This window comes from Xenopus laevis, chromosome 3L, assembly GCF_017654675.1.
Source record: "Xenopus laevis strain J_2021 chromosome 3L, Xenopus_laevis_v10.1, whole genome shotgun sequence".
NCBI classification, from domain to species: domain Eukaryota; kingdom Metazoa; phylum Chordata; class Amphibia; order Anura; family Pipidae; genus Xenopus; species Xenopus laevis.
The window spans coordinates 60824506-60849006 of record NC_054375.1 but is presented as its reverse complement, the minus strand read 5'-3'; the positions used below and the strand labels follow the sequence as shown (position 1 = coordinate 60849006).

Genomic DNA, 24501 nt, shown 5'->3' with positions numbered 1-24501 from the left:
CCAGATGTAACTTTTTGTACTTAAATACATTTTTTGGAGAAAAGGAGAATCGGTGTGCGTGCTATCTATGTTCATGTGAATTTTTCAACCACAGCACAGCACACGACATTGATTAGCACTAAGATAGCGTGTGCGGACTTTGGAGATATATATATACAGTATATATATATTTGGTGTTATATTTTATCACCAAAATCTGGTGATAAAGGTGATAAAGAACAGTTTCGGGGCTTAAAAATATTTACAGTAAATTATGCATATGACCAATTCTAAAAGAAAATAGTTTCTAAAAAGTTAACCAAAGACTATATTGTCCTATATATTTCTTGGTATTATGGTAAAAAAAAAAAAAAAAAAGTAAAATAGTAAAAGTGACCAGAATGCAACAAAAATGAACGTGTGTGTCATGACCTTTAAAAGGGCTCCAAATCCTTTCATGTGGGGTCAAATAAGGATTAAATCTATGTGGTATTCATAAGATTGTCCTGTAATCCCGCACCCTTAACATTTGAAAACAAAAGAGGATGAAATGTAATCAAAAAGGCATGCTCTGTATTATTTAGCGGTAAAATAATAAAAACCACTAAAAGATATTGGGAAAAGAGAGAAAGCACTACAGAAAAGTTACCTAGGCACCTCAGATCACACACACACACACACACACACACACACACGTGTGTGTGTGATGTGTGTGTGTGTGATGTGTGTGTTGTGTGATGTGTGTGTGTGATGTGTGTGTGTGATGTGTGTGTGTGATGTGTGTGTGTGTGTTGTGTGTGTGTGATGTGTGATGTGTGTGATGTGTGTGATGTGTGTGTGTGTGTGTGTGTGTGTGTGTGTATAGTGTGTATGTATAGCAAAACTATTTATTCCGTTAATCATGAGTGCTTAAACTGCAATACAGAGTTAAATTAAATGCCACTCTCACCAGAAAATCACAGAAAAATTAAAATGTTCAAGTATATTCTGAAATATGATGTAATATATAATGGAATGGAATGTTTGGGCTTCAGTTGTTTCTTTTAGAGTACTTACCTAACAACTTTCTATTCCTTGCTTGTTTGGATTTCATTTTTTGAGCTCTCTTCAGCATTAACTGTGCAGTTGATGAATTTTTAAAACCCCTGAAGAAAACAATATTTACTCACAAACATGAAATGGTATTTTACTTTTATTGATAACATATTTAAAAAAAGTAAATATTTTACATACCACTCCTGTGAAATTTTTTCTTCTTTTTCAGACTTAGAGGAAATGTCAGTGTTAGACTTCATGCTAGACGTATGTGACAGCGTTTGTTTCTCCAACCTGACATCAGATGAAATAGTAGGCTGTATCAGTTAAAAAAGAAACCTACTATGGCTTTGTAGTCTAGAGCTGCTTCAGCTGACTGTTTATGAATTCCAAAATCTGAAATTAAATCTAATTTAAATAGTGGTGGAAAGCTTTACTCAGGAAACTTTCTAAAAGCCTGTTAACATTTTGAAATGTTTACATTTCAATTACTTAAAGAACGTTTCAAAAATTATCAGCAGCAGACAAATCCTTTTCTGCAGTAAAAACAACTATATCTATATCTAGATATGAAGAACACATTCTTCTTCAAAATACAAATGGAAAATGTTTTTACATGATTTAATAATGAAGAACATATAATTTTAGCCAAACTAAATCTAAATTTACACTTTATGCTGCAATTAGGTACGAATATATAGATATTAACAAAATATATAAAGAACACAGTGGTACACAAAGAGTATGAGGATATACAAGCATGTTCTCTAGAGAAAAAAAATGTATTGCCATTAAAATGCAATAATATACAGCTTTTCTGCTTTTACCATAATCCAAATTAAAAAATATTATTGCCATGTTACAATCTAATGTTCCTTTACTGCATACTCAACCATTTCTATTGGGTAAACAGCCCTGGCACAAAAAGAGGAAGGAATAATTTGAAACAGGGAGTGGTTAAAGTGGACTTGGGACATGGTGTGTCAAGATCAGATGGGAAATGGCCCTAAACATCCATTTTTTCCAGTTATAATTTAGGGAGAGGTGGTATTATGCTTTATTTGTTTAAACATATAAATAATTATGTTTAATAATTATAATTTTAATAATTCATCCTCTCATTTTATAATTGTAAAAATTAAAAACACAAAACAAATCAATACTATTTGTAAGATTGTACACATAATTTTCAGTACAATTTTTCTAACATTATTACAGCTGACAAGAAACTAAAGGAGGAAATCTACCACTGATAGTAACAGGAGGGGTGCTAGTTAAGGGATCATTTTATGCTATCAAAAAGCCCCACTGCATATCTCCCTCACTAGCTGGTACCTCTGTCTCTCTTGAGCCATGCCAAAATGATGGGGGGGGGGGCATGCATCAGTCCTGGGTAAGGGGCCCATGAGGCCAGGGCCCATCGGGTTTTCTCCCAGTGACCCGCTAACCCAGTCCAACACTGGGTCCCCCCATTAGATGAAAAGCTTTACAGGTAATTACGCCTGCCTGTATGCTCTAACTGTGGATTGCAACAGAATGACGGAAATAAGATTTGAATATTTTATAAAGTGTATTGTTCAACTAACATGATAAAATCGGATCTGAGATTATTATTTTGGTGACAGGTCCCCTTTCATTTGGTTGTAAATATATATAGGAGAAAACAACTAGATTACTGGAGAATAACATTTTGCTCTTCTGAATGATGCAGATCTTTTAACTACTGCTTCTACATATTTATTTTTTTAGGCTTTAAATATACATTCACATCCTACATATCAGTTTCCATACTAGATAGGGAAAGTAAATTCTTACTATTAGTGCTAATAACTATATGCCTATCTGTACACAAAACAATATAAGGTATAGAAACACGCTTCCCCACAAAGTTTACAATCCAAACTTAAAGTATAAAAAGCCTCTTTAGTTCTCACCTGCTCTCTGTATTTGCTCTTTCATACTGACACTGCTGGCCTTTTCTTTCTGTTTCATTGCACTGCCAAGCCTGATGTGGAGGCCATGGCATCACGTGTTTCTTTCTTTCGGAGTCGGAATATGTCATAGGAATCTGTTTAGCGAAAAAATAACTGTTTAATCTTGTATTACTATTTACCATTTTAGTATAAAAAAAACAGAAAAAACAAACACTTTATAATAGAATAGAATGAGTAGCTACAAGGTTTATGTATTGCTTTAATTCACCACTAGTTAAATTTTCTATTAATATAAAATAAACCTACTATAGGTATGGTAAGGATGTTATGCATGAGATGCTATAACAGATTCACAATATACACATTAAAGGGCAAATTCACCCTTGTGTGCAAATCCTTCTTAGTAAGATTGCACCCCTTAGTGCTCAGTCACACAGTGATTCTGACTGAGGAATGATTGCACTCCATTGCTTGCTCCAGACATCCAGGGTAGGTGCAGAGCACAGTATTGGCTGGCGCAAGTCAGCCCTGTCCATATCTGCATAGGGAAGGTGGTAAGTATAGGGCGTGATCACAGGCTGTGACTGCCAGGCTGGTTGCAGGTCCCTGTGCTCCAAAAAAGAAAGCAGAGACCTTTCATTTAGGCAAAGTGCAAAAAAATGAAGGATTGTGCCTGTTTTTGCACCCAGCCTTCCTGTTATAAATGGGCCAAATGAAAAAGGCAAAGTGAATAACATTAGCTAGTGGTCAGTAAAAAATAAATGGGGCAATGACAGCCTCAAGATATAAATGGCAAGCTCTGATTTCATAAGTATCCACATAAATAATTGTACATTTAAAGAGTCTATACTCAATATTCCTAAAATTATTCCAAATAATGGGATCTTGCATATGTTTGCAACTTAAAGGGGACCTGTCACCTTAAGAAATAATTCCAAATTCATTAATATTGTGTTTGTTAAGAAAAAAAACATACAATGTATAAATTATTTAAATTGAATTTCTTTCGGTCTTGGAATTGGATTATCACATCAAGCACGCAGCCACCATTTTGTAAACATTTGTAATAAAGGCAAGCTTTGCCTTATAAAACTTGATCAACATGCCCATGCACTGGTTTCAAAATTAAAGAAGGTAAAGATAGGGGGGAAGGGGGGAATGAGAGGAGGGAAGTGACATCTAGGAAGTACAGAATGGAATGTGAAAGTAATTGCCTGCCCTGCCTCTATGCCTGAGGTAAGCATAAATCCTCATTCACAATACAGCTTACTTGGTCTAATGACATGCAGATGGTCCTCCAAGGTAGATGGCACCGACTCTTATATGACTGTTGGCTGCAGCATAAATAAGGTCTCAAATGATGTGCAAATTAAAACAAATCACTACACTAAACCTGAATCACTAATAGTTTTTGTGCATCATACACTTATTTGAAGGTTCAGCAAAGCAGCAGAGCATGATTATGAACCATTTTTGCTCTGAAAATTCTTTACTGTTGACACCGAGGTTTTTTAGTATTTTACAGAACTACATGAACTCGCAATTTTTCATCTGTTGCCAAAAATACAGCTGGTGTTTATCAGAACATTTGCCTAGAGTTTTTTTCCCTCTCCTCCTCTTCTTTTGTATGTGTTTTTAATGTGGCTACTGTGAAACAAAGACTTGAAATGATTCCAAAATAAAGATACCAAATTTCAAAAAATTGAAAAATAAGCAACAAGACGAATTGCAGCTGGGAAATATATAGTAAGCCAGTGGAATCTTAAAGAAGGTCAATGCAATCCTTAGATTAATCACTGTGGTGTAGAAAAGCACTGGCGATGATAAAAGATTATGACATCTCTGTGGCATGTTACCTTTGCTTGCTCTGGTTTGCTTGAGTGATGATGTGTTTCAGGAGAGAACCGAGAAGAGGCCAGTGTCCACTCCCTCTCCAAAGCACTCTGTATAAATGGGAAGCAAAACAAAAACACAATTACAGTAGTGAGTGGTTTCTGTTTAGCTCACAGTTTGCCAGCACTGGTTTGTAAAGACTGTAATTTGAACTGATATGATTTCAAAATTGTATAAGAGGAACAGGTATTATTATACAATACAGCATAATGTATTATTTTGTGGCTTTCTAAACAACACTGGTACAGCACACAGGTATTTACTGCCTCCTTCATGGATTTAATTTTAGATCACACCAATGCATGACTAGCACAGTAAGAATTACTTATTTTCTTTTTGTGGCTGCTGTACAAATTAAGTTGTACAGCAGATCAATAGCAATAAAGGTTTGATATACCTCCATCCCCATACATCAGAATAAGTTGACTCTGCAGCCTTATGGTTTATGCAGTCTTGCACATGCTCTATGCCAGTGATCCCCAACCAGTGGCTCAGGAGCAACATGTTGCTCGCCAACTCCTTGGGTGTTGCTCCCAGTGGCCTTAAATGCTTATTTTTTAATTCTTAGCATGGATGCAAGTTTTACTTACATAAAAAACAGTGTATTGTCAAGCAGAGCCTCCTATTTTATGCCAGTCCCCATAGGCGTACCAAATAGCCAATTGCTGCCCTTATTTGGCATCCCCAGTGTTCATTTATTCTTGTGTTGCTCCTCAACTCTTTTTACATTTGAAGGTGGCTCACTGTTACGGTTGGGGATCCCTGCTCTATGCTATACAATACAAATAGGAGCAGTAGGACATATTGCTTTGGAACAGCTGAGACATGAGTGGGATATGCACATTTACGGGCCCTATTATGGCTGAGCATAGCAGGGCATTGTAGCTAACAGGGGCTCCAGGCACAAACCTACCTGGTATTGTTGCTGTTGGTGATATGATTGCTTCCCCCACCAAAATAGTGGACTGTCTAACTCTGCAGCTGAGTAAATCTGCCATTTAAATCTGCCATGAAATATCGTAATATCTTTACTCTCGGATACCGTAAATATATTCCACAGATAATATAGTCTCTGTGCAAATAGTGAAATGCACTGTGCTGTCCCTAAATTACATTCATAGGTTCCACATACAAATTCAATTAAATGACCTATGAGCTGTATAAATGTGTAAAACGCCTGAAGGTTATGCCTATTAAATCTGCTATCTATTGGTAGTAATGTTGATGCTGTTCACAGTCCAGCAAAACTTGTGGTTCAGTAGTTTATACTGACAAAACAAATGTCCATACAGGATTTTTTTTCTAAATTAAACAAAGCAGCACATTAGATCCATAGGGAAAAAAACATTTCTGTAAGTGCAAAACCCTAATGTTAGTAAATACAATAATGCTCTTCTTTATGAACCAATGCTACTTACTTCATCAAATGCAAATTCATCCAAATTCACTTCCTCAAAATCATCCTCCAGTTCATCTGTTTCAATAGCTGCTAAAGCAGCAGCCAATTTTTTTCTTAAGTAGAACCCTTTCCAAGCCGCCTAAAGAAACATAGAAAAGTAAAGGATGTTACACAAACATGATAGATCAACCCCAAATAAAGATTCATAATGTTATCCCATTAGGGAGATAAAACATCACTGAGCTCGGTTTAATAGCTCAATGATCTGGTTTTTGAACTTTATGTGACATCTAAAGCTACATGACAAATTAAATGCCTGCATGTGTCTAAAGCTAAGAATACCCAGGAGGGTCTCCCCAAGTAAGCCGAATGGAATTCTTAAACTCCCTCACTGCAAGCAGCCCAGGTCAACTAATTAATAATTTGACAATTCCTTTAAGGCTTTGAGAGCCCAAGGGAAAAAAGGATACAAAGGGAAAGCAAAGCATGTACTTCCAACCTTTAACTTTCTAATTAGTGGGATATAAACAACCAATTGTATAAAACTCTGTGTCTGGATGTACACGTTATTTATAGCAAATTGGCACATTTCAGCTATTCTTAGCCTCAGTTCTGTTGCATGTATCTCTATGATAATGTAATACATTCAATGTATTTAATTGCCACTGGTTTTATATTATATGGCATTTCTTCATCCAAGCAAAAGAAAATCCAGAGTAAGCCACTGCTGGTCATTAACCCCTTTAGCATGACAATGTGTTTTATGAACGCTTACTCTTCCAGGCAGTTTGTCACCAAGTTTGCATGTACTTCTTTATTGATATAGGTAAAGGATTGATTAACTGGACACCTGTTATCCAGAAAGTTACAAATTATAGGAAGACCATATCCTATAGACTCAATTTTAATCAAATAGTTAACATTTTAAAAAAAATATTTCCTTTTTCTCTGTACCTTGTACTTGATCCAAGCTAAGTTATGATTAATCCTTATTGGGGGAAAAATCTTATTTGGATTTATTTTAAGGGGTTGCTCATGATTGAGTTTTAGAGTGACTATACTTCATTATGGATTTGTGCAGCTTAGTTACCATCAAGTACAAGGTACTTTTTAAAAAAACATTAGAATCCTTTGCTTAAAATAGAGTCTATGAGAGATGGACTTCCTATAATTCAAAGCATTCTGCATAACAGATAAGAGATCCCATACTTGTATTTTGCACCATTATTTCACATCACCTCAGACCTTGGGTGAGCCATTAAAACCAATGACAAAAATTCAGGCGGAAGTCAGTAGCAGAGGACAGAATGGAGGTTTAGGAATTGGCAGATAAATCATAACAAGAAAACTGGTAGAGGGACTAGAATTTATGTAGTTATCAGTGCAAATATTCCAAACTAATGTGATGATCTAAAGCAGGGATCCCCAACCTTTTTGAACCCATGAGCAACATTCAGCAGTAAAAGAAGTTGGGGAGCAACACTAGCATGAAAAATCTTCTTGGGGTGTCAAATAAGGGCTGTGATTGGGCATTTGCTAGCCCCTTTGTGGATTCTCAACCTTCACTGAGGCTCTGTTTGGCAGTGCACCTGGTTTTTAAGCAACCAGAACTTGCCTCCAAGCTTGGAATTCAAAAATAAGCTCCTGCTTTGAGGCCACTGGGAGCAACATCCAAGGGGTTGGAGAGCAACATGTTGCTCACAAGCTACTGGTTGGGGATCACTGATCTAAAGGATGGAATATTTGGTGAAGAACAGCTCAAAAGCCTCATGAGTGGCTTTTTCTGTCCACTGCTCGAGATAAAAGGAAGAATTTCAAAGAGGAAAGCAAGAAGGCCAAAAATAAGAGGGAACATCCATGGGCACATCTATCTCTTTTAAAGTGTACCTGTGAACCAGACAAAGAAAGCTGTATAATAAAAGTCATTTTCAAATAAAACATGAAACCCAAATTATTTTTTGCATGAAAACATCCATACCTGTTATAAATGCATTTAAAGATTTCAGCTGTTTATCATATATTACCTGCCTCTCCTCTATGCCTTAGGCATAAAGGCAGGACCAAGTAATTACTTTCATTTCCATCTTGCATTTCCTACATGTCACAGCCCTCCTCACATTCCCCCTCCGGCTCACAGTCTATAATCGTGTACCTAGTAGGCATGGGCATCAAGTCTCCCATTCTGGCACATAAACAAGATTTTAAAGGTGTTACAAAGCTTATCTTAGTAACAGTGCCCACAAAATGGCTGCTCCCTTCTTGCTGTGGTTGTGACTTCTAAGGAAGGTGGCAACAAGGTTTTAATAACTTAAATAATGTAAGAAAAGTTTATTTTGCTTTACAAACACAATAGATTTTGGAATCAATTTGGAATTATTTCTTAGGGTGACAAGTCCCCTTTAATACATATGTCAATTCTATTTTACTTCCTTACTGTTGGAAAGTGTTAAATTTGAGAAATGATCAAACTGCTGGGAATTGTTCTGAATTCCCTTAATAACTCTGCCCCTTAAAAGGAGAACTAAAGCCTAACTAAAGAAGTAGCTAGAAATAGTGTACATTATGTTTTGGGCTTCTATACCAGTCCAAGGCAACCACAGTCATTAATAGAGAAGATCTGTGTCTCCAACGATGACTCTAGTAGCTACCAGTCTTCTTTTTTACTGATTCACTGCACATTGCCTGTGCTGCTATCACTTACTGAGCTTAGGGACCGACTCACAATATACAGTACACATAGAATAGAAATGTCACACTATAAGGCTGATTAATAATTAATACAGATAATTACAACATGGCAGATCAGAAACTAGTGCAATTAATATCAGAATTTAATAATCAGCCTTGTAGCATCAGCTTATATTACAGACAAACCTAATTTTTGAATTGTAGATTTGTGACTACCCCTAAACTTAGCTTCTCAATAGCTGCTCAGATCACACCCAGCGTGAGTGTCACAAACACTTTGCAAGATGGTGACCCCCTGTAACAAGTTTGAAATCCTGGATCATTGCTACTATTGAGAAGCTGAAACTAAAGGCTGGTGCAATAAGTTCAGTAAATAAAATATGCAATTTTAATCATATCGATTTTTATGGTTTAGTTCTCCTTTCAGTGTGTGGCATGAACTTACCTGTATGCGAGTGGCAGATGTATGCTGAATCGCTGCCATCTGGGGCTTTCCTTGTATTTTCCTATGCAACATTTTTTTTTGTGCATAGTAAGAATGCCATGCTGTTTGTATCACTGAGGCAGCCTCGTGAAGTCTAGTATAGTAATGGATATCTCTGCGCACCATATATCCTCTCCAATAACGCTGAATGACAATGGCAGCAGAACTGATCATAAAAAGAAGAAAGATGAGCAAGCACTTCTCAAAAAGTGTTACTTTCAAATGGGAACAATTTTTGTGAAAGGTAGAGAATGCAGTGAGACAGACAGTTGATGCATTGTAAAAACTACAGTTTTGAACATACCATTCGTTTTGCGGCAGAGCACTGTAACAATGAACCATATTTCTACAATAACTTAAAATTGTACTGTTCATAAATCTTTAACTGGTAAAATGCTATTGTTCTAGGTTAGACACATGGTTTAAGTCTCTACATTTGTTTACTCCTGCTGTCCCATTGGTACAGAAGGGGAACTCCTCAACCAATGGAAATTTAACCCACCAAAAAACAAATCACGTAATGGCACCTTCAACTGCAATGCCAACCATGATTGCATAATGCCAGCTCTCTTATCACTAATAATAACCACTCTAATTCTACACATTTGTGTACAGGAGTGGCTTTAAAAGTTTCCACCTAAGATCTGTATTCAGGGTGAGTTGGGTTCAATTTTTATGTTAGCATCTTTTAGACCTGGAAAATAAATTTACTCTTCTACCACCTATACTGTACTGGATATAAATAGGGCAACTATTTAAGAAAACCTTAGCAATGAGCGAATCTGTCCTGTTTCGCATTGCTAAAAATTAGTGAAACAGCAAAAATTCAATCAATTGGCATTTTTTCGCTGTGACCATGCAATTCTTTTTCATGTGACTTTTTCAGGGCACAATACATTGGGAGTATATGGGCATTTTTATTTCGGTGAAACCTGGAGAAAATTTTCGCTCATCACTTAGAAAGAGTATTTGCAATATTTTTAATTTTAGTTTTGTGCATGCTGATTGCCAGCAGCCGGGCAGAGCATTTTACATTAAGGGTTTCTTTGAGAAAGTGAAGCATATTGAATTTCAGCAAGTCATGTGATAGAAATTAAGCACAGAATATAACTGATGACATCACTAAGCACAGTTTATAAAAATGTCATTTTCAGAATATTAATGGCTTTTGTGTGTAATAATAATAATTTTGACATATTCATTTGTACACACTGCAGTGTTTCAAATACAAGTTACATTTTGAGAAGTTGCATTCTAATGAGAAAATACTGGGACCTTATCAATCCAAAATATGTAAAACTTACTGTTTATTGTTTTCTACACCTAAAGTGCCTTTTGAAGAATGTTGTCTTTCATTTCTGGCAGGTCTAATGACATTTAGATTCCCTGTGACCTTTGTATTCATGGTAACTTGTCCAACATTTTTTCCTGCATCTACTGTTTCATGATCTGCAGAGGAGTTACCCAGCAAGGAGTGAGTTTGTTTAGAGGTGATCAGTCTTGTTGGAGGATCCTGTTTATTATCACTTGAACTACTGACAAGGTGTCTGTTTTGATTCCAATTCAAGCCTGAATCTTCTCCCTTGGCAATCTCTGTGTCACCATACTCATGTGCATACCTATATTCATTACTAACTTTCAACAGTTTCTTCATACAATCACAATAGATTTCTAACCCATCTAGAGATGAACAGATTCTGTAATAGGAAAGAAATAAACAGGAGTACAAGTCACATAAATTTAATTGAAATTGAAAAACATGAAAGGCAAAGACATATTACTTTATACAAATGATATCTCCAAGATGTTTTACTTGACATTATTATCTGAGAAATAAAAGACTTTAAAGCAACTAAACTTATTAAGCATAGCATTATAATTTGCAAATCAGGACCCTGCATGCTGTTTGTATGATCCAACTCTTTTGCAACAATGCGCTGCTGAGTATTTTTCAATACTATGCAAAGGCACAGTCTTAGTGGTCAGATGGGCAGGCTTGTCATTATGGAGTAAACAGATAGCTCAGCAACTTTGAACACCCATAGGAATGTTTTATCCTTTTCTATTTATCTATTCTATAAAGCGTTTCGAAGTTATGGAATACTATGGAATTGCACATTCTCACTGGTCAGCTGGACAGGGATGTGATTCTGGAGTAACATTTATGGCAGAAAAAAGATGAGCACCCTTGAAACCGCTAGATACATGTTTGTTGCACTTGGTTGTGCCAAGCAAACCATCTTTAATAAAATTTGGTGCCTTGCATCAGTATTCACCTAAAGTGGTTCTACTAATCAGTATTGGGACTACTTATGCAACCACCAAATGTCTGAGTTTTATTTTGTTTAATTTACTCTTGCTGACTCTAATGGACCCCCTGAACAAAATGTAATTATTATTACTTATTATGTTGATTATACTGATTATATTGTGTCCTTATTGATATGATTCCCTCATCCTTTGATAAAGCCCATACAAAGTGTCCGCAAACACTCCCACCATTATCTGCAGAGCAATAGGAGGACACCACAGACTCGTTATATGCGGATCTAATTTCTATACTTGATAGATTAATGCAATTTAAATTTACTCTTGGAGATTCGGAGACCCCTTGCCTATCTCATTTCCCTATGGATGTCACCCTTCCCACCAACATTGCCAATATGTACATTACCTCAGGGTTGAACTCTATTGCTTACTATTGCTATTTATTGCTTTTTTCTTTTTCATGATGTTTTCCTTTTGTTGTTAAAATGAATAAATAAAACCTTTATAGGAGAATTAAAGCTTAACTAAAGAAGTAGGCTTAAAATGTTGTGCATTATGTTTTGAGCTTCTTTACCAACCCAAGGGAATCACAGCCCTTTAGCAGTAAAAATCTGTACCTCCAAAGATGCCCCAGTAGCTCCCCATCTTCTTTTTTTGCTGATTCACTGCACATGCTCTATGCTGCTGTCACTTACTGAGTTTAGGGACACACTCAAAATATACAGTGCACATAGAATATGTATATATATAAAATATAAATCTCACAGTTTAAGGTTGATTAGTACTTAATACAGAAAATTACTACATGGCAGCACAGAAACTAGTGCAATTAACATCAGAAGTTAAAAATCGGCCTTGTAGCATCATCTTATATTACAGGCCAACCTCATATTGTGATTGATCATTTGTGATGACCCCTCATCAGCTGCTCAGAGCACACTGAGCATGTGCGAAGATGGTAACCCCTTGTGGCAAGTTTAAAATCCTGCTGCTATTGGGAAGCTGAAACTTTAGGCTGGTGCAGTAAGATCAGTATATAAAATATGGCATTTTTAGCCATATTCTTTTAGTTCTATTTTAACTAAACTAAATCTATTTGAATTCTAGGTTGTAACTCATTAAAAAGTGGTGAATTCCAAAAAGGGGAGAATACTTATGCAAGGCACAGTATATAGTGATATGTAAATAGTGAAAAAAGAGCATATAAAGAGTTTATAAAGAGCATAAAGAATATATTTAGAAAATATTTTTTAAAATACATTTTTGGAACCCCACAGGAGGCATGCAATGGCTCCAGAAAGAAAGCATATTGTGTCTACAATGGTTGTTTCATAAAAGTTCAAGCCCTGATACAAAGGTCAAAGTTTCTGTGTTATTCACAATTTATGTGTGCCAATACCTTGAACTTCATACACTTAACTGTTGTGTGGCATCAGTGTGTGGATTTTGGCATATGCATTTGGAGTATGTGGCACCCAAGAAGTATCCCAGACAGACTAAAAGCTTTTTGAAAGAACAAGGTGAATGTTAAAGCAAAGCACGGGAATAAGATAAAACTAAAAACAATAAATAATATGATAACCGAAAACAGCAGTCCAAGGTGTAGTATCAAGAATCAACTTAAAACCACAATGAAGATGAATATTTCTAAGCATAAGGGTCACAGCTGATACTGAGAAGCCCCGACACAAACAGTTTCATCTGGAATAAGTCGTTTCATTAAAGTGGCTGTGAAAATATATTGTTTTTCTGTGCAGCCTGGTCTATTTTGCCCTCTTACCTCCTTCTTTGTGCACATGTGATGCTATAGCCATAGCTGCAAAAAACTTGAAATGAATTCCTGCAGTTTGTGTTGGCCTCTTTTTGATGATGCCAAAACAAAAAGGAAAAATCATAACACCTTTGGTGTTTATATTTAACATATGCTGAAGTCTTGTTATATTACTGCAAACAACGAGTGATGGGTGGTGTCAAACTCAAAAAGAGGAATAGAAGTAATGAAAATGTATGAGCTGCAAATAACTTGATATGTTGTAATGAAATGAAATAAGATTTTTTTATGATTCTGCTGAATACATTATAGTTGTATCTTTCAAGTTATGATGTTACCTGTTGTGGCGTTATAAAAGTAAAATAATTTATAAAAAAAATTTAATTTTAGTGGTTAGTGGTGCACAGCTTTGGGAAAACATATGACCCATGCACCGCTGTCAAATGAATGGGCAATAAACATTTACTAATGTGACAGCTGCCTTATTTTTCTACTGGTATCACTTGGTTCTGTTCATTTTTAAAGTATCTCACCGTTAAGGGGCACATTTACTAAGGGTCGAATTTCGAAGTGAAAAAAAACTTCAAAATTCGACCATCGAATTGCAATCGTTCGATATTTGAAGTCAAAGTTTTTTTTGATCAAATATGGCTATATTCGATTGAAGTAAAATCGTTTGATCGATTAAATACTTTGATTCGAATGCCAAATGTTGGCAATAGGTTCTACGAGGTTCCCATAGGCTAACATAGCAATTCGGCAGGTTTAAGGTGGCTAAGTGTCGAAGTTTTTTAAAGAGACAGTACTTCGATTTTGGAATGGTCGAATATTCAAAGTTTTTTTCAATTTGAATCAAAGTCGAATTTAGCCTATTCGATGGTCGAAGTACCAAAATATTACTTCGAAATTTTACGTTTTTGAATTCGAAAATTCACTTCGACCCTTAGTAAATGTGCCCCTCAGTGTTACTTGATTTGGATACTCCATTAATGCATGAGTAATGAGCAGTAATGAGCAGTTTATAAAAAAAAAAACACAAATATACATTATATACATATTTTTTAATGTAAACCAATAAATATGGGATTTTAACTTTTTGTATACAAATCCTGGTGTGCATCTTCTTTCCTTTGCTATTTGGATAATTTTGCCAGTAAAGATAGCACCCAGGTATTGACTCAGCAAGATATATATTACGGTGTGCGTTAAGGACTTTTGGACTGTATATATATATATATATGTATGTATGTATGTATGTATGTATGTATGTATGTATATATATATATATATATATTTTTGAGTTGTGGACAGCACTCCGTTTGGAAACAATACCTGGGTGCACGGTAAGGAAATATATATATATATATAGAAAGACCAGCAACACCAGGGTTTTTGCAAAAAGTTGAAAAAGTGTTATTGCAGATGTATCCGACGTGACGTTTCGATCCCTATTGGGATTGGGACCTTTTTCTTGAGAAAGGTCCCAATAGGGATCGAAACGTCACGTCGGATACATATGCAATAACACTTTTTCAACTTTTTGCAAAAACCCTGGTGTTGCTGGTCTTTCTTTATATATATATATATATATATATATATATATATATATATATATATATATATATATATATATATATATATATATATATATATATATGTATATAATGTTAAATACACATCATGTTAAATATATATGTTTATATATGTTAAAACAGAAACTGAGCTTTGCTATTTAAACTGTATTTCCTATGGTTGCCTTTCATGTTTCAGACAAGCCTTCCATCTAGTGGTTTCACCCTTGAGCGGACATACAGATTTGTATTCTAGTAATATTGAGAGATTGCATAGTTTGTAACAGAACGAACACCATAGACAGACCACAGATAAGAATTCAGCTAATTCCACGATAGTGTCCAAGTAATACTCAAAAGCCTGTAGATAGTTTAATCTACCTTAAACGCAATGCCTGCATATGCACACCAAGATTAGGGGTACAGAAAATGATGCCATACATGGGATACCCTCTAGGGCAAAACAGTTTAAAACATGTACATCAAATTAAATTGATGTTATTTCTGGGGTGAGCCAAGCTGAAGACTTGCCAGTTTCTGCCATGGCCTATTAAAGTTTGTTATAATGTGTATAAAATATATTTTTGTGTTTGTTATGTTAAACTAATCTTCTCACTGGAATATTCCTGTGACTGTAATTTAATTTGTTAAGGTTATGCTAATTCAGATATTCCTATTACATTTGCAATTCAATATCTTTGCTTTTGATGTTCAAACTTAACTGCTTTTTTTCCTCTGTAAAAATGGTGTACATTTGCATACATGAAAAATAAATACTTTCTAACATGTACTTGGGTTAATCTAATGAATTTTTGAAGTGTGATTTATAAAGACCCTTTGGGAAATAATATGACTTGTTTATGCTTATTTTTGTACCCGTAGGCTAATGGCATACAGGGGAGCCGTTTTAAGTATCTCAAAAATGCAGCATTAAAGCATCTGCAGCAAACCTCCATAAGCAATATACTGTAGCATACCACAGCTTGCCAGGTAATGGTTTCCTAAAAAAGGTAAGGCATTATTATATGGGGAAGTGGGGTCTGTTTTGGGGGCTTTAATCCCTTGTGGCAGCTCACATCTGGGTGCTCTATATAACAATAACAATGAATTATACCTAGTAAAGTGTTTTTAAAATGAGTGATAATTAAATGTTGAACAAGTGATGAAGCAAAGAAAATACTCACCCATTTGAGTTTAATTTCTCCCAAAGTTTGCTGAAAGTGCTGGTCTGCTCTTGGCAGAAGCTAAAGAAATTTCCTGTGTGGGATACATAGACTTTATCTATCCCCTGTATGTTTTCTTCATTAAGCCACCTCAAGCCAGGTAAAATTTTTAATAGCGAGCACCTTTAAAGGAAAAATAGGTACAATTGTACTATCATCTATTTTAAAAGAAATCACAAGCATTTTAATTAACAACTGTAGCCTCCTTTTATCCCCCTTGTTTTTGGGTGTGCCGTCTATAGGATAACATATAAATACAAGAATGCTCCTACATAATGGTAAAAGTATTTTACATCAGTCGGAAATATATATTTTAATTACACAGTTATTATCAGACACTAGAAACAGAATCCAGGTGATTTGATGTCATATTATGTACATCCCAATATAAATGATAAAACAAGGCAAAGTAATGGTAGGATAGCTACCCATTATCAATCGTACAATAAGAATTGATGCTCAATTTTGTCGTGATGTTTTCCATCTCCAAATTTCTCACTAAAAATTATTTCTAAATCAGTTAAAATCATGGAAGGCATTTTGGTCGGATTTGTTTACATTAAAAAATTAGATTCATTCGAATTTTAGTAAATATACGCCCCTAAGTCTGGAAGTGGTCACAATACTGAAGATTTTAATTACAGCCACATTTTGACATTCTACCACCACCCATTTATTGGATTTTATATGTTTTTAACCAAGACTTGTAATTCAGGGGTGTAACTTGTTTCTAACTGACTGCAATAGAATTTTCATTGAGAATATGTGGTCAAATTTGTTCTCACCAACAGAATGTTGTAGGAAGTGAGGACGAGCAGTTCTGTCTTTCTAGTTTAGATAGAACTGTTTTCCCCAGTGCAAATGTTTTGTTGTGCAATCACAGATAATAAGAACAAAGGTGATTCTGTTTACTTAGATAAAAAGACTTAAAGGATAGAGTACATGCACTACAGTGCTATAGGTTCAAGTAATCCAATTCATATAAACAAGTAAGAGACAATGGAAGACCTATTTATCAAAATTCGAATATGTATAATGTAAGAGACTTTTTCTATTTCGAATAAACTCAAATTGTTGCTTATTTATTAAATACATTTGAATATAAAAATATTTGAATAATTTTTTAAACATTTTTGAATACCTCAAATTTGGGTCTAAATGGGTCTAATGGGTACCTCGAATTCGGGTCTAAATGGGTCTAAAAATGCAAAAGACTTGCAATGAAAATTGCTTTAAATTTGCCATAGACAGATCCCATTGACTTCTACATGAACTCAGCAGCTTTTAGATGCTGAAGTTTTATGTATTTTTTGCGCTTAATACATTTTGTGCATACACATTTTTGAAAGTATAATTTGAATTCAGTTTTTGCAGAAAAAATGTATTTGCAGCAAAAATTTTAATCGAACATTGATAAATTACTCCATTAGTGTTGATGTTTGTCCGTTACCTAGGTGAGAGTTGAATACTGGAGGATTTGCACAAAAAAATGCAATATAGGGTGTTTAAACCAAACAATGACTAAAACTACTCAGTGGACTTTAATCATAAATAGTAAATAAACCAGTCAGCTAATAAACCCTTAAGAAAATGTAATTCTATTCTATGCAAGAATAACTTAAAAACATATTTAAAGAATGCATATTGGAAAGCTGCTTAGAATATCCTTTATCATCTTTTGATGTAATTTTTTTAATCAAAATGTTATATTTGAGTTTACTACCTTCTTAATCAAACTGTCCTCTTTAGCAAAACCCAGGGCAGGGTAGACAAAGACATCTGTCAACTCTTGGTAAGAACAATAATTGAGAAGTGCCGAAAAATTGTCCAACTAAAAAATCATTTTTTTCCCAACTAATGCCAAAATACTGTTTTTATGGGGAAAATTGATCTAGGAAAACTGGGATAGTGTACACCTGGGCAATGTTTCAGCCAGTTGCAGGTATAAAAATGAAAACAGAAATTGTATTAGTTGTCATGGGTTACTAGTCAAGTGTTACAATATTCCACATTTTCTACAGTAATTTAAGCTCTGCCCTCTTTTGTGGATTTTATTACATGGAGTAAGACGTAGCAGGAAAAACACATATGACTGATACCCGCATTAAATGATGTGCATTACTGCACAACCTTAACCCTTTGTTACATATATAACTCATGCTTCATTGGTTCCTTAACTTTCTTTAGGTTGTCTCCTTTATCTGTGTTTGACAAACTCTATACTGCTGGCAGCCATATGTGCAGGAAACTGTCATTTTAGAAATAACACATACTTATATCTTATATTCTATCAGGCAATGGAACAATTAACTTTTATATGTGATTGTTTCAATGTGATCACTCCTATTGTATGAATAAGTGGGATTAGTTTTCCTGTAAAATGTTATGATTTGCAAATAAATAAGTTATGTCAGATTCTTAGAATGAGTGAATTAATTTTTTGTTTAACTTGTACAACTAACTAAGCAAATATATCTAAATGCAAATGGGCCACAAGCCCTTTTTTCCCTGCTAGCAATAAAAAAAAAATTATTATATCTTAAATTCGCCATTTTAAACAATTTCAAATGAAAAGCTTCTGCTGAGTTTAAAGCTTAATTTTTCATTTAAAAAAATGTACAGCTCAATCCAGCAGCGTAATAAATAAAAGTGCTACATCAAGATGATTTATATGGTAAGAAATGTATCTGAGAGTTAAAGGATCTCAACAGTAGTTTTTTTCCAGCTGTGTCTCACATGTTGAGGGGATAAATCAATATTTCATTTAGTGAAAACTTCCTAGTGAATTCTCCAACGCTTAAGATGTTCCATTAATCATGACTGCAATGGAAGTCATTTCCCTAGGAGAACAAGAACCGTTACTTGGGTTTAATTTTTGAAACATATCGTCTAAGTCCTCCCAGTCTGATGGTGTTATCACTGGATGCACATAAAAGTAGTCAGTCGACTGGAAAATGTTACAATAATGCCTTTGCTGATATCAAAAGGTTATACAAAGTGCATTAGGACAAACTACAAGAACAAAGATTCAATGATGAATTCACCAATTGCATATTTCACAGCATCCCAAGTCCTTACAGTAAATTTATCTTTTGCGTAGATCCTAAAATTCCCAAAAGTAACTGGACTGAACTAACCAGATTTTAAGCTTATAAAACTGACAGCAGCTCATTCATAAAGAACCGTGCAGAAATACGCTGTTTTCTGTGCCATCATCAATGGTTGCATGCATTTAAGCTTCACTGCTATAAATATCTCGAGGACATTCCATGGGCAGAATCAGCCTGTATACCTGCCCTGTTACTTATATAAGTATGGTCAAGAGGCACCTGATCACTTAGACCAGGGCTGTCCAACTGCCCCTTCTGTGGCCCCCTACATGCTGTGTCTACTTACCATATGTTAGCTTTAAAAGGTATCAGTACAGTGATTAACTGGCCCCTGCAAAATTTAAACCTCAAATTCAGACTAATCCCCTGTATTGTTCACACCTGTGACACCTCTATTGTTTATATCCTAAAGCCCTGTACTGTTCACACCTGAGACCCAGACTAAAACTGCCCACATTGTTCACCTGTTCACACCTTATTTAAAATGCTAATGGGGCACCAGTACTGTGTCACTGTATGTAGTACATCTTAGAATGATAGCTTTCCTTGTCTCCTGCTCTGTTCTGCTTGCCCAGTCCTGCTTGTGTGTTCCATTCTCTGCTTAGTCAGTGCTGCTTGTGTGTGCCATTCTCTGCTTGCCCAGTGTTGCTTGTGTGTGCCATTCTCTGCTTGCCCAGTGCTGCTTGTGTGTGCCATTCTCTGCTTGCCCAGTCCTGCTTGTGTGTTCCATTCTCTGCTTGCCCAGTGCTGCTTGTGTGTGCCATTCTCTGATTGCACAGTGCTGCTTGTGTGTGCCATTCTCTGCTTGCCAAGTGCTGCTTGTGTGTGCCATTTTCTGCTTGCCCAGTGCTGCTTGTGTATACCATTCTCTGCTTGCCCAGTGCTGCTCGTGTGTGCCCTTCTCTGCTTGCCCAGTGCTGCTTGGGTGTGCCATTCTTTGCTTGCCAAGTGCTGCTTGTGTGTGCCATTCTTTGCTTGCCCAGTCCTGCTTGTGTGTTCCATTCTCTGCTTAGTCAGTGCTGCTTGTGTGTGCCATTTTCTGCTTGCCCAGTGCTGCTTGTGTGTGCCATTCTCTGCTTGCCCAGTGCTGCTTGTGTGTGCCATTCTCGGATTGCCCAGTGCTGCTTGTGTGTGCCATTCTCTGCTTGCCAAGTGCTGCTTGTGTGTGCCATTTTCTGCTTGCCCAGTGCTGCTTGTGTATACCATTCTCTGCTTGCCCAGTGCTGCTCGTGTGTGCCCTTCTCTACTTGCCCAGTGCTGCTTGGGTGTGCCATTCTTTGCTTGCCAAGTGCTGCTTGTGTGTGCCATTCTTTGCTTGCCAAGTGCTGCTTGTGTGTGCCATTCTTTGCTTGCCCAGTGCTGCTTGTGTGTGCCATTCTCTGCTTGCCCAGTGCTGTTTGTGTGTGCCATTCTTTGCTTGCCCAGTGCTGCTTGGGTGTGCATTCTTTTCTAGCCAAGTGCTGCTTGTGTGTGCCATTCTTTGCTTGCCCAGTGCTGCTTGTGTGTGCCATTCTCTGCTTGCCCAGTGCTGCTAGGGTGTGCCATTCTTTGCTGGCCGAATGCTGCTTGTGTGTGCCATTCTCTGCTTGCCCAGTGCTGCTTGTGTGTGCCATTCTCTGATTGCCCAGTGCTGCTTGTGTGTGCCATTCTCTGCTTGCCCAGTGCTGCTTGTGTGTGCCATTCTCTACTTGCCCAGTGCTGCTTGGGTGTGCCATTCTCTACTTGCCCTATGCTACCTGTGGAATGTAAGCCTGTTAGGGGTTTGTTCTTGGGGTTTGTTAGCATTTGGAAATTGTTAAGGGCCCCTAAGGTGTTTAATCATGTGTTGGGGGGTTGTTGTATTATCCACAGGGGAGGATGAGGCATATGGATTTAAGGGTATGTTTTTTAACATAGCTTCAATATTTCACATATGAGTGATGAGGGATTTCCCTGCAGTGAGCACCAACCATTTGGTTTTTTGGTGAGCTACCACCGTTAATGTGGATATGATCTTAAAGGTTCTTGTGGTAACATGGGTGTGGTTTACAGTGGGTGTGGTTTAAAAGGGGGAGTGGCCAACACTGATTCCCATTATCGGCCCTCCACCACACAGGCCAGTAAAATTTTGGCCCTCGGTACCACAGAAGTTGGACAGCACTGACTTAGATGACCCAGTTAGAAGTTTGAGTTCTTAGGCGATGTGAGTCCCTGAAACATCAAAGCTGACATTAGCAAGTAGGGTACAAAAAGACTGCAGATCTTTCATGCTTTGCACAAAAATCCTTCTAACCCCCATATGTAATAAAAGGTTCTGGCCCAAGAACAGTAACCCACAGCAACCAATAAGATTTTTGCTTTAAAGGAGAAACAAACCCTAAATTAAAAAAAAACCCTACCCTACATAGACCCCCCCCTCCCTCACCCCCCCCCCCAGTCTAGCTGCTTACCTGGGAAAACACCCCTAAGTCTTTACTTACCCCTCCGTGCAGATTCTGTTCAGCGGAGTTCACAGGCACAACTTCTTCTCTTCGGCAACCTTCAGAATGAGACCGATGTAGTGGCACATGCACAGTTGGAGCAATTTTCTAATCAGCGACAACTGTGCATGCGCCAAAACTGACGAAAATTGTGGCCGACATCGCCCGTGAACTACGCTAGACAGAATCTGCATGGAGGCGTAAGTAAAGACATAGGGGCATTTGCCCAGGGTAGCAGCAGAGGGAGGGTGGTCTATGTAGGCTGGAGGGGGGTAGGGTTTTTTTTTATTAAGGGTTTGTTTCTCCTTTAAACAGGTGACCAGTAAATGCTATCTGCTGATTGGTTGCTATGGGTTACTGCTACTGGGAAAACATAGTCCTTTTTATTACACAACCCGCTAAGAGTTTTCTGAACATACACACAACTAATAACTAACATGCCTTCTATTTTCTAATTATACTAACATTTGTTTGACAGGTAATTATCAAGAATTTTTGCCATTATATTCTAAGCTCATTTTCTACAGAAGACCATTAGGAGGATATTTGTGGTTTATCAAACACAGAATGCTCTATTTGTTGTATCAAAACCAAAGCTGTAACTTTGATGAACCATAATCTATCAAATATGTACAACATTAAGAGAGAGGAACATATTCCACAATAATCCTTTAAATAAGAAGCATCTGAATGAACTGATAATTATGTAAAACTTCATACTAATCACCACATGCACGACTGTAAAAGTCCTTAAATGGGCACAGAAATCCTTTCATCGACATCTGATATTTGAAATGTATACAACATGTATGTGTGCTTGCAAGTAAAATCTACTTATATAGCGTTATACAGCCATTTACAAAAGTACATGAATTAAATAGTAAAAAACTGGAACGACACAATAACATATGAGAGCACAGCTAAGGAAAGAACAAGAGGAAGAAAGTCCCTATACATCCAGATTAGTACATACATAAAGTTTAGGGGTGATATTATGTCTTGACTCCTGATGACTCAAAGTCAAAAGGTGCAATCATTGCATAGTGAATCTGTACAGTGATAGCTACCATGCCTCCCTGAGTATGTGAGTAGCTGTTTAAAAATGTTTATTGACAGACGCTGGTAAAGATCTATGGGTGACGTATTCCTTTTAAGAGAGAAAGCCTGTAAATAAGATATGGTTCCTAGAGTAAATGGAGGTAACTGGAGGCATTCCTCAGCTGAGCATGTGAGATGTGTAAGATTGTAACATTTTTTTGAGAACACAGAGGTTCTACTGAGGAAATCCTTTCTAATGAGAGAAGATAGTTTTTGTGTTACATGACTTACAGAACAAGTAAAGTAAAAAAAAAAAAGTAGTTTGGTACTATTGTATTAGGCACCCGAAGGTGCAGATTTATCAAGGGTCGAATTTCGAAGTGGAAAATACTTCGAAATTCGACCACAGAATTGGATTACTTCGACTTCTAATGTCAAAGTTTTTTTTAATCGAATTTGGCTGTTTTCAGTCTATGTCAAATCGTTCGATCGTACAATGAAAGAGGAGCAAGACCAGGAGGAGGCTGAGCTACCTAAAGAATGTATAGATGGGCTGAGAGATACTGGAAGATCAGCGATAGGTGCATTTTTGTACCTCCAGATTCTCAAAATGTTTAACTAAAGCTTCAGAAAAAAACATTCTGAGGAAGTAAGGAAGCCATGGTAATATGTTTAAATGATAGTTACCAAGGTGAAGAGGCCAGAACAGGCAGCAAATGTCAAGGTCTAAAACGCATGCCAAAGGTCGTGGAAATTATGGCAATCCTATTTCCAGGTTAAAGTTTAGGGAAGGTGGAAAGTGCAAATGAAGATATAGGATTATGGGCCAGCAAAAGCAATTTCCGGCTGCAACAGGATCCACAGAACAATTGTGAGCTTGGGCATGAAGACTATCAGGAGGCTCAAGATTTTATTACCTACTGTATATGTGAGGGAACTGGTTAAATGGAAGTGGATAAAGGCTGATATTTAGGAGAGGAATCTGGATGCCATGTGAGGCTGGAAAAAAGAGACTGGGCTCTTGGTATTGTCTGGAACATGATTTAAAGAATGTATGGAAGCACAAAATGTTAGCGATATATGTTCATAATGCCATTTTAAATACAATCTAGAATATGCTGCTCAGTGGAACATTTGGAACACTTATCCAAAAGGATAAAGATATTAAAGTCAAGGCTGAGAAAAGTTAATAAAATGATGCCTGGTTCACATAGTGAAACTCATTCAAAATATTAAAGAACTTCAACATGTATAGGTCAAAGAAGGCATCTGTTCTAAGGAAGGAAAATATTAGAAAAGTTCTAAGAAAAACTAGCCAGAAAATGTTAATATTCGTGCAGCAAACAAAACGAGGATATAAAAAGAAGGCAGGTTATATAAAGTTAAATTCAGATAAGCTGCTATAAAGCATTTTATATAAAGCAACCAGCTTGAAACAACGTATAAACAGCAGTGGATGCCTATTCGTAGTGTCTGAAAGAGGAATCCGTTTTTTTAAATACAGTGCTTCAGCAAGAATTTGAAGAGAATACACCTGACAGCATGGTTGCAATTTACCCAGCAATCCTTCATCTACAAATATGCATAAAATTCAGACACAACTCTGACCTTATTTAGTAAGAAATCCAATATTGGGTTACTGAGGTCCT

At 36.5% G+C, this 24501-nt stretch overlaps 1 protein-coding gene across 1 annotated transcript in view; it reads right to left on the bottom strand.

The window, feature by feature from the left end:
• lrriq1.L (leucine-rich repeats and IQ motif containing 1 L homeolog) overlaps positions 1 to 24501 on the bottom strand; it is an 86860-nt gene that overhangs the window by 36128 nt on the left and 26231 nt on the right. Inside the window, exons 14-21 of the mRNA XM_018252374.2 lie at positions 16207 to 16368; positions 10717 to 11109; positions 9374 to 9578; positions 6260 to 6379; positions 4805 to 4891; positions 2949 to 3082; positions 1213 to 1308; positions 1036 to 1124 (exon numbers count right to left, since the gene is read on the bottom strand). Of these exons, the coding sequence (XP_018107863.1) occupies positions 1036 to 1124; positions 1213 to 1308; positions 2949 to 3082; positions 4805 to 4891; positions 6260 to 6379; positions 9374 to 9578; positions 10717 to 11109; positions 16207 to 16368 (1286 nt within the window). The remainder of the gene's footprint in view (positions 1 to 1035; positions 1125 to 1212; positions 1309 to 2948; positions 3083 to 4804; positions 4892 to 6259; positions 6380 to 9373; positions 9579 to 10716; positions 11110 to 16206; positions 16369 to 24501) is intronic.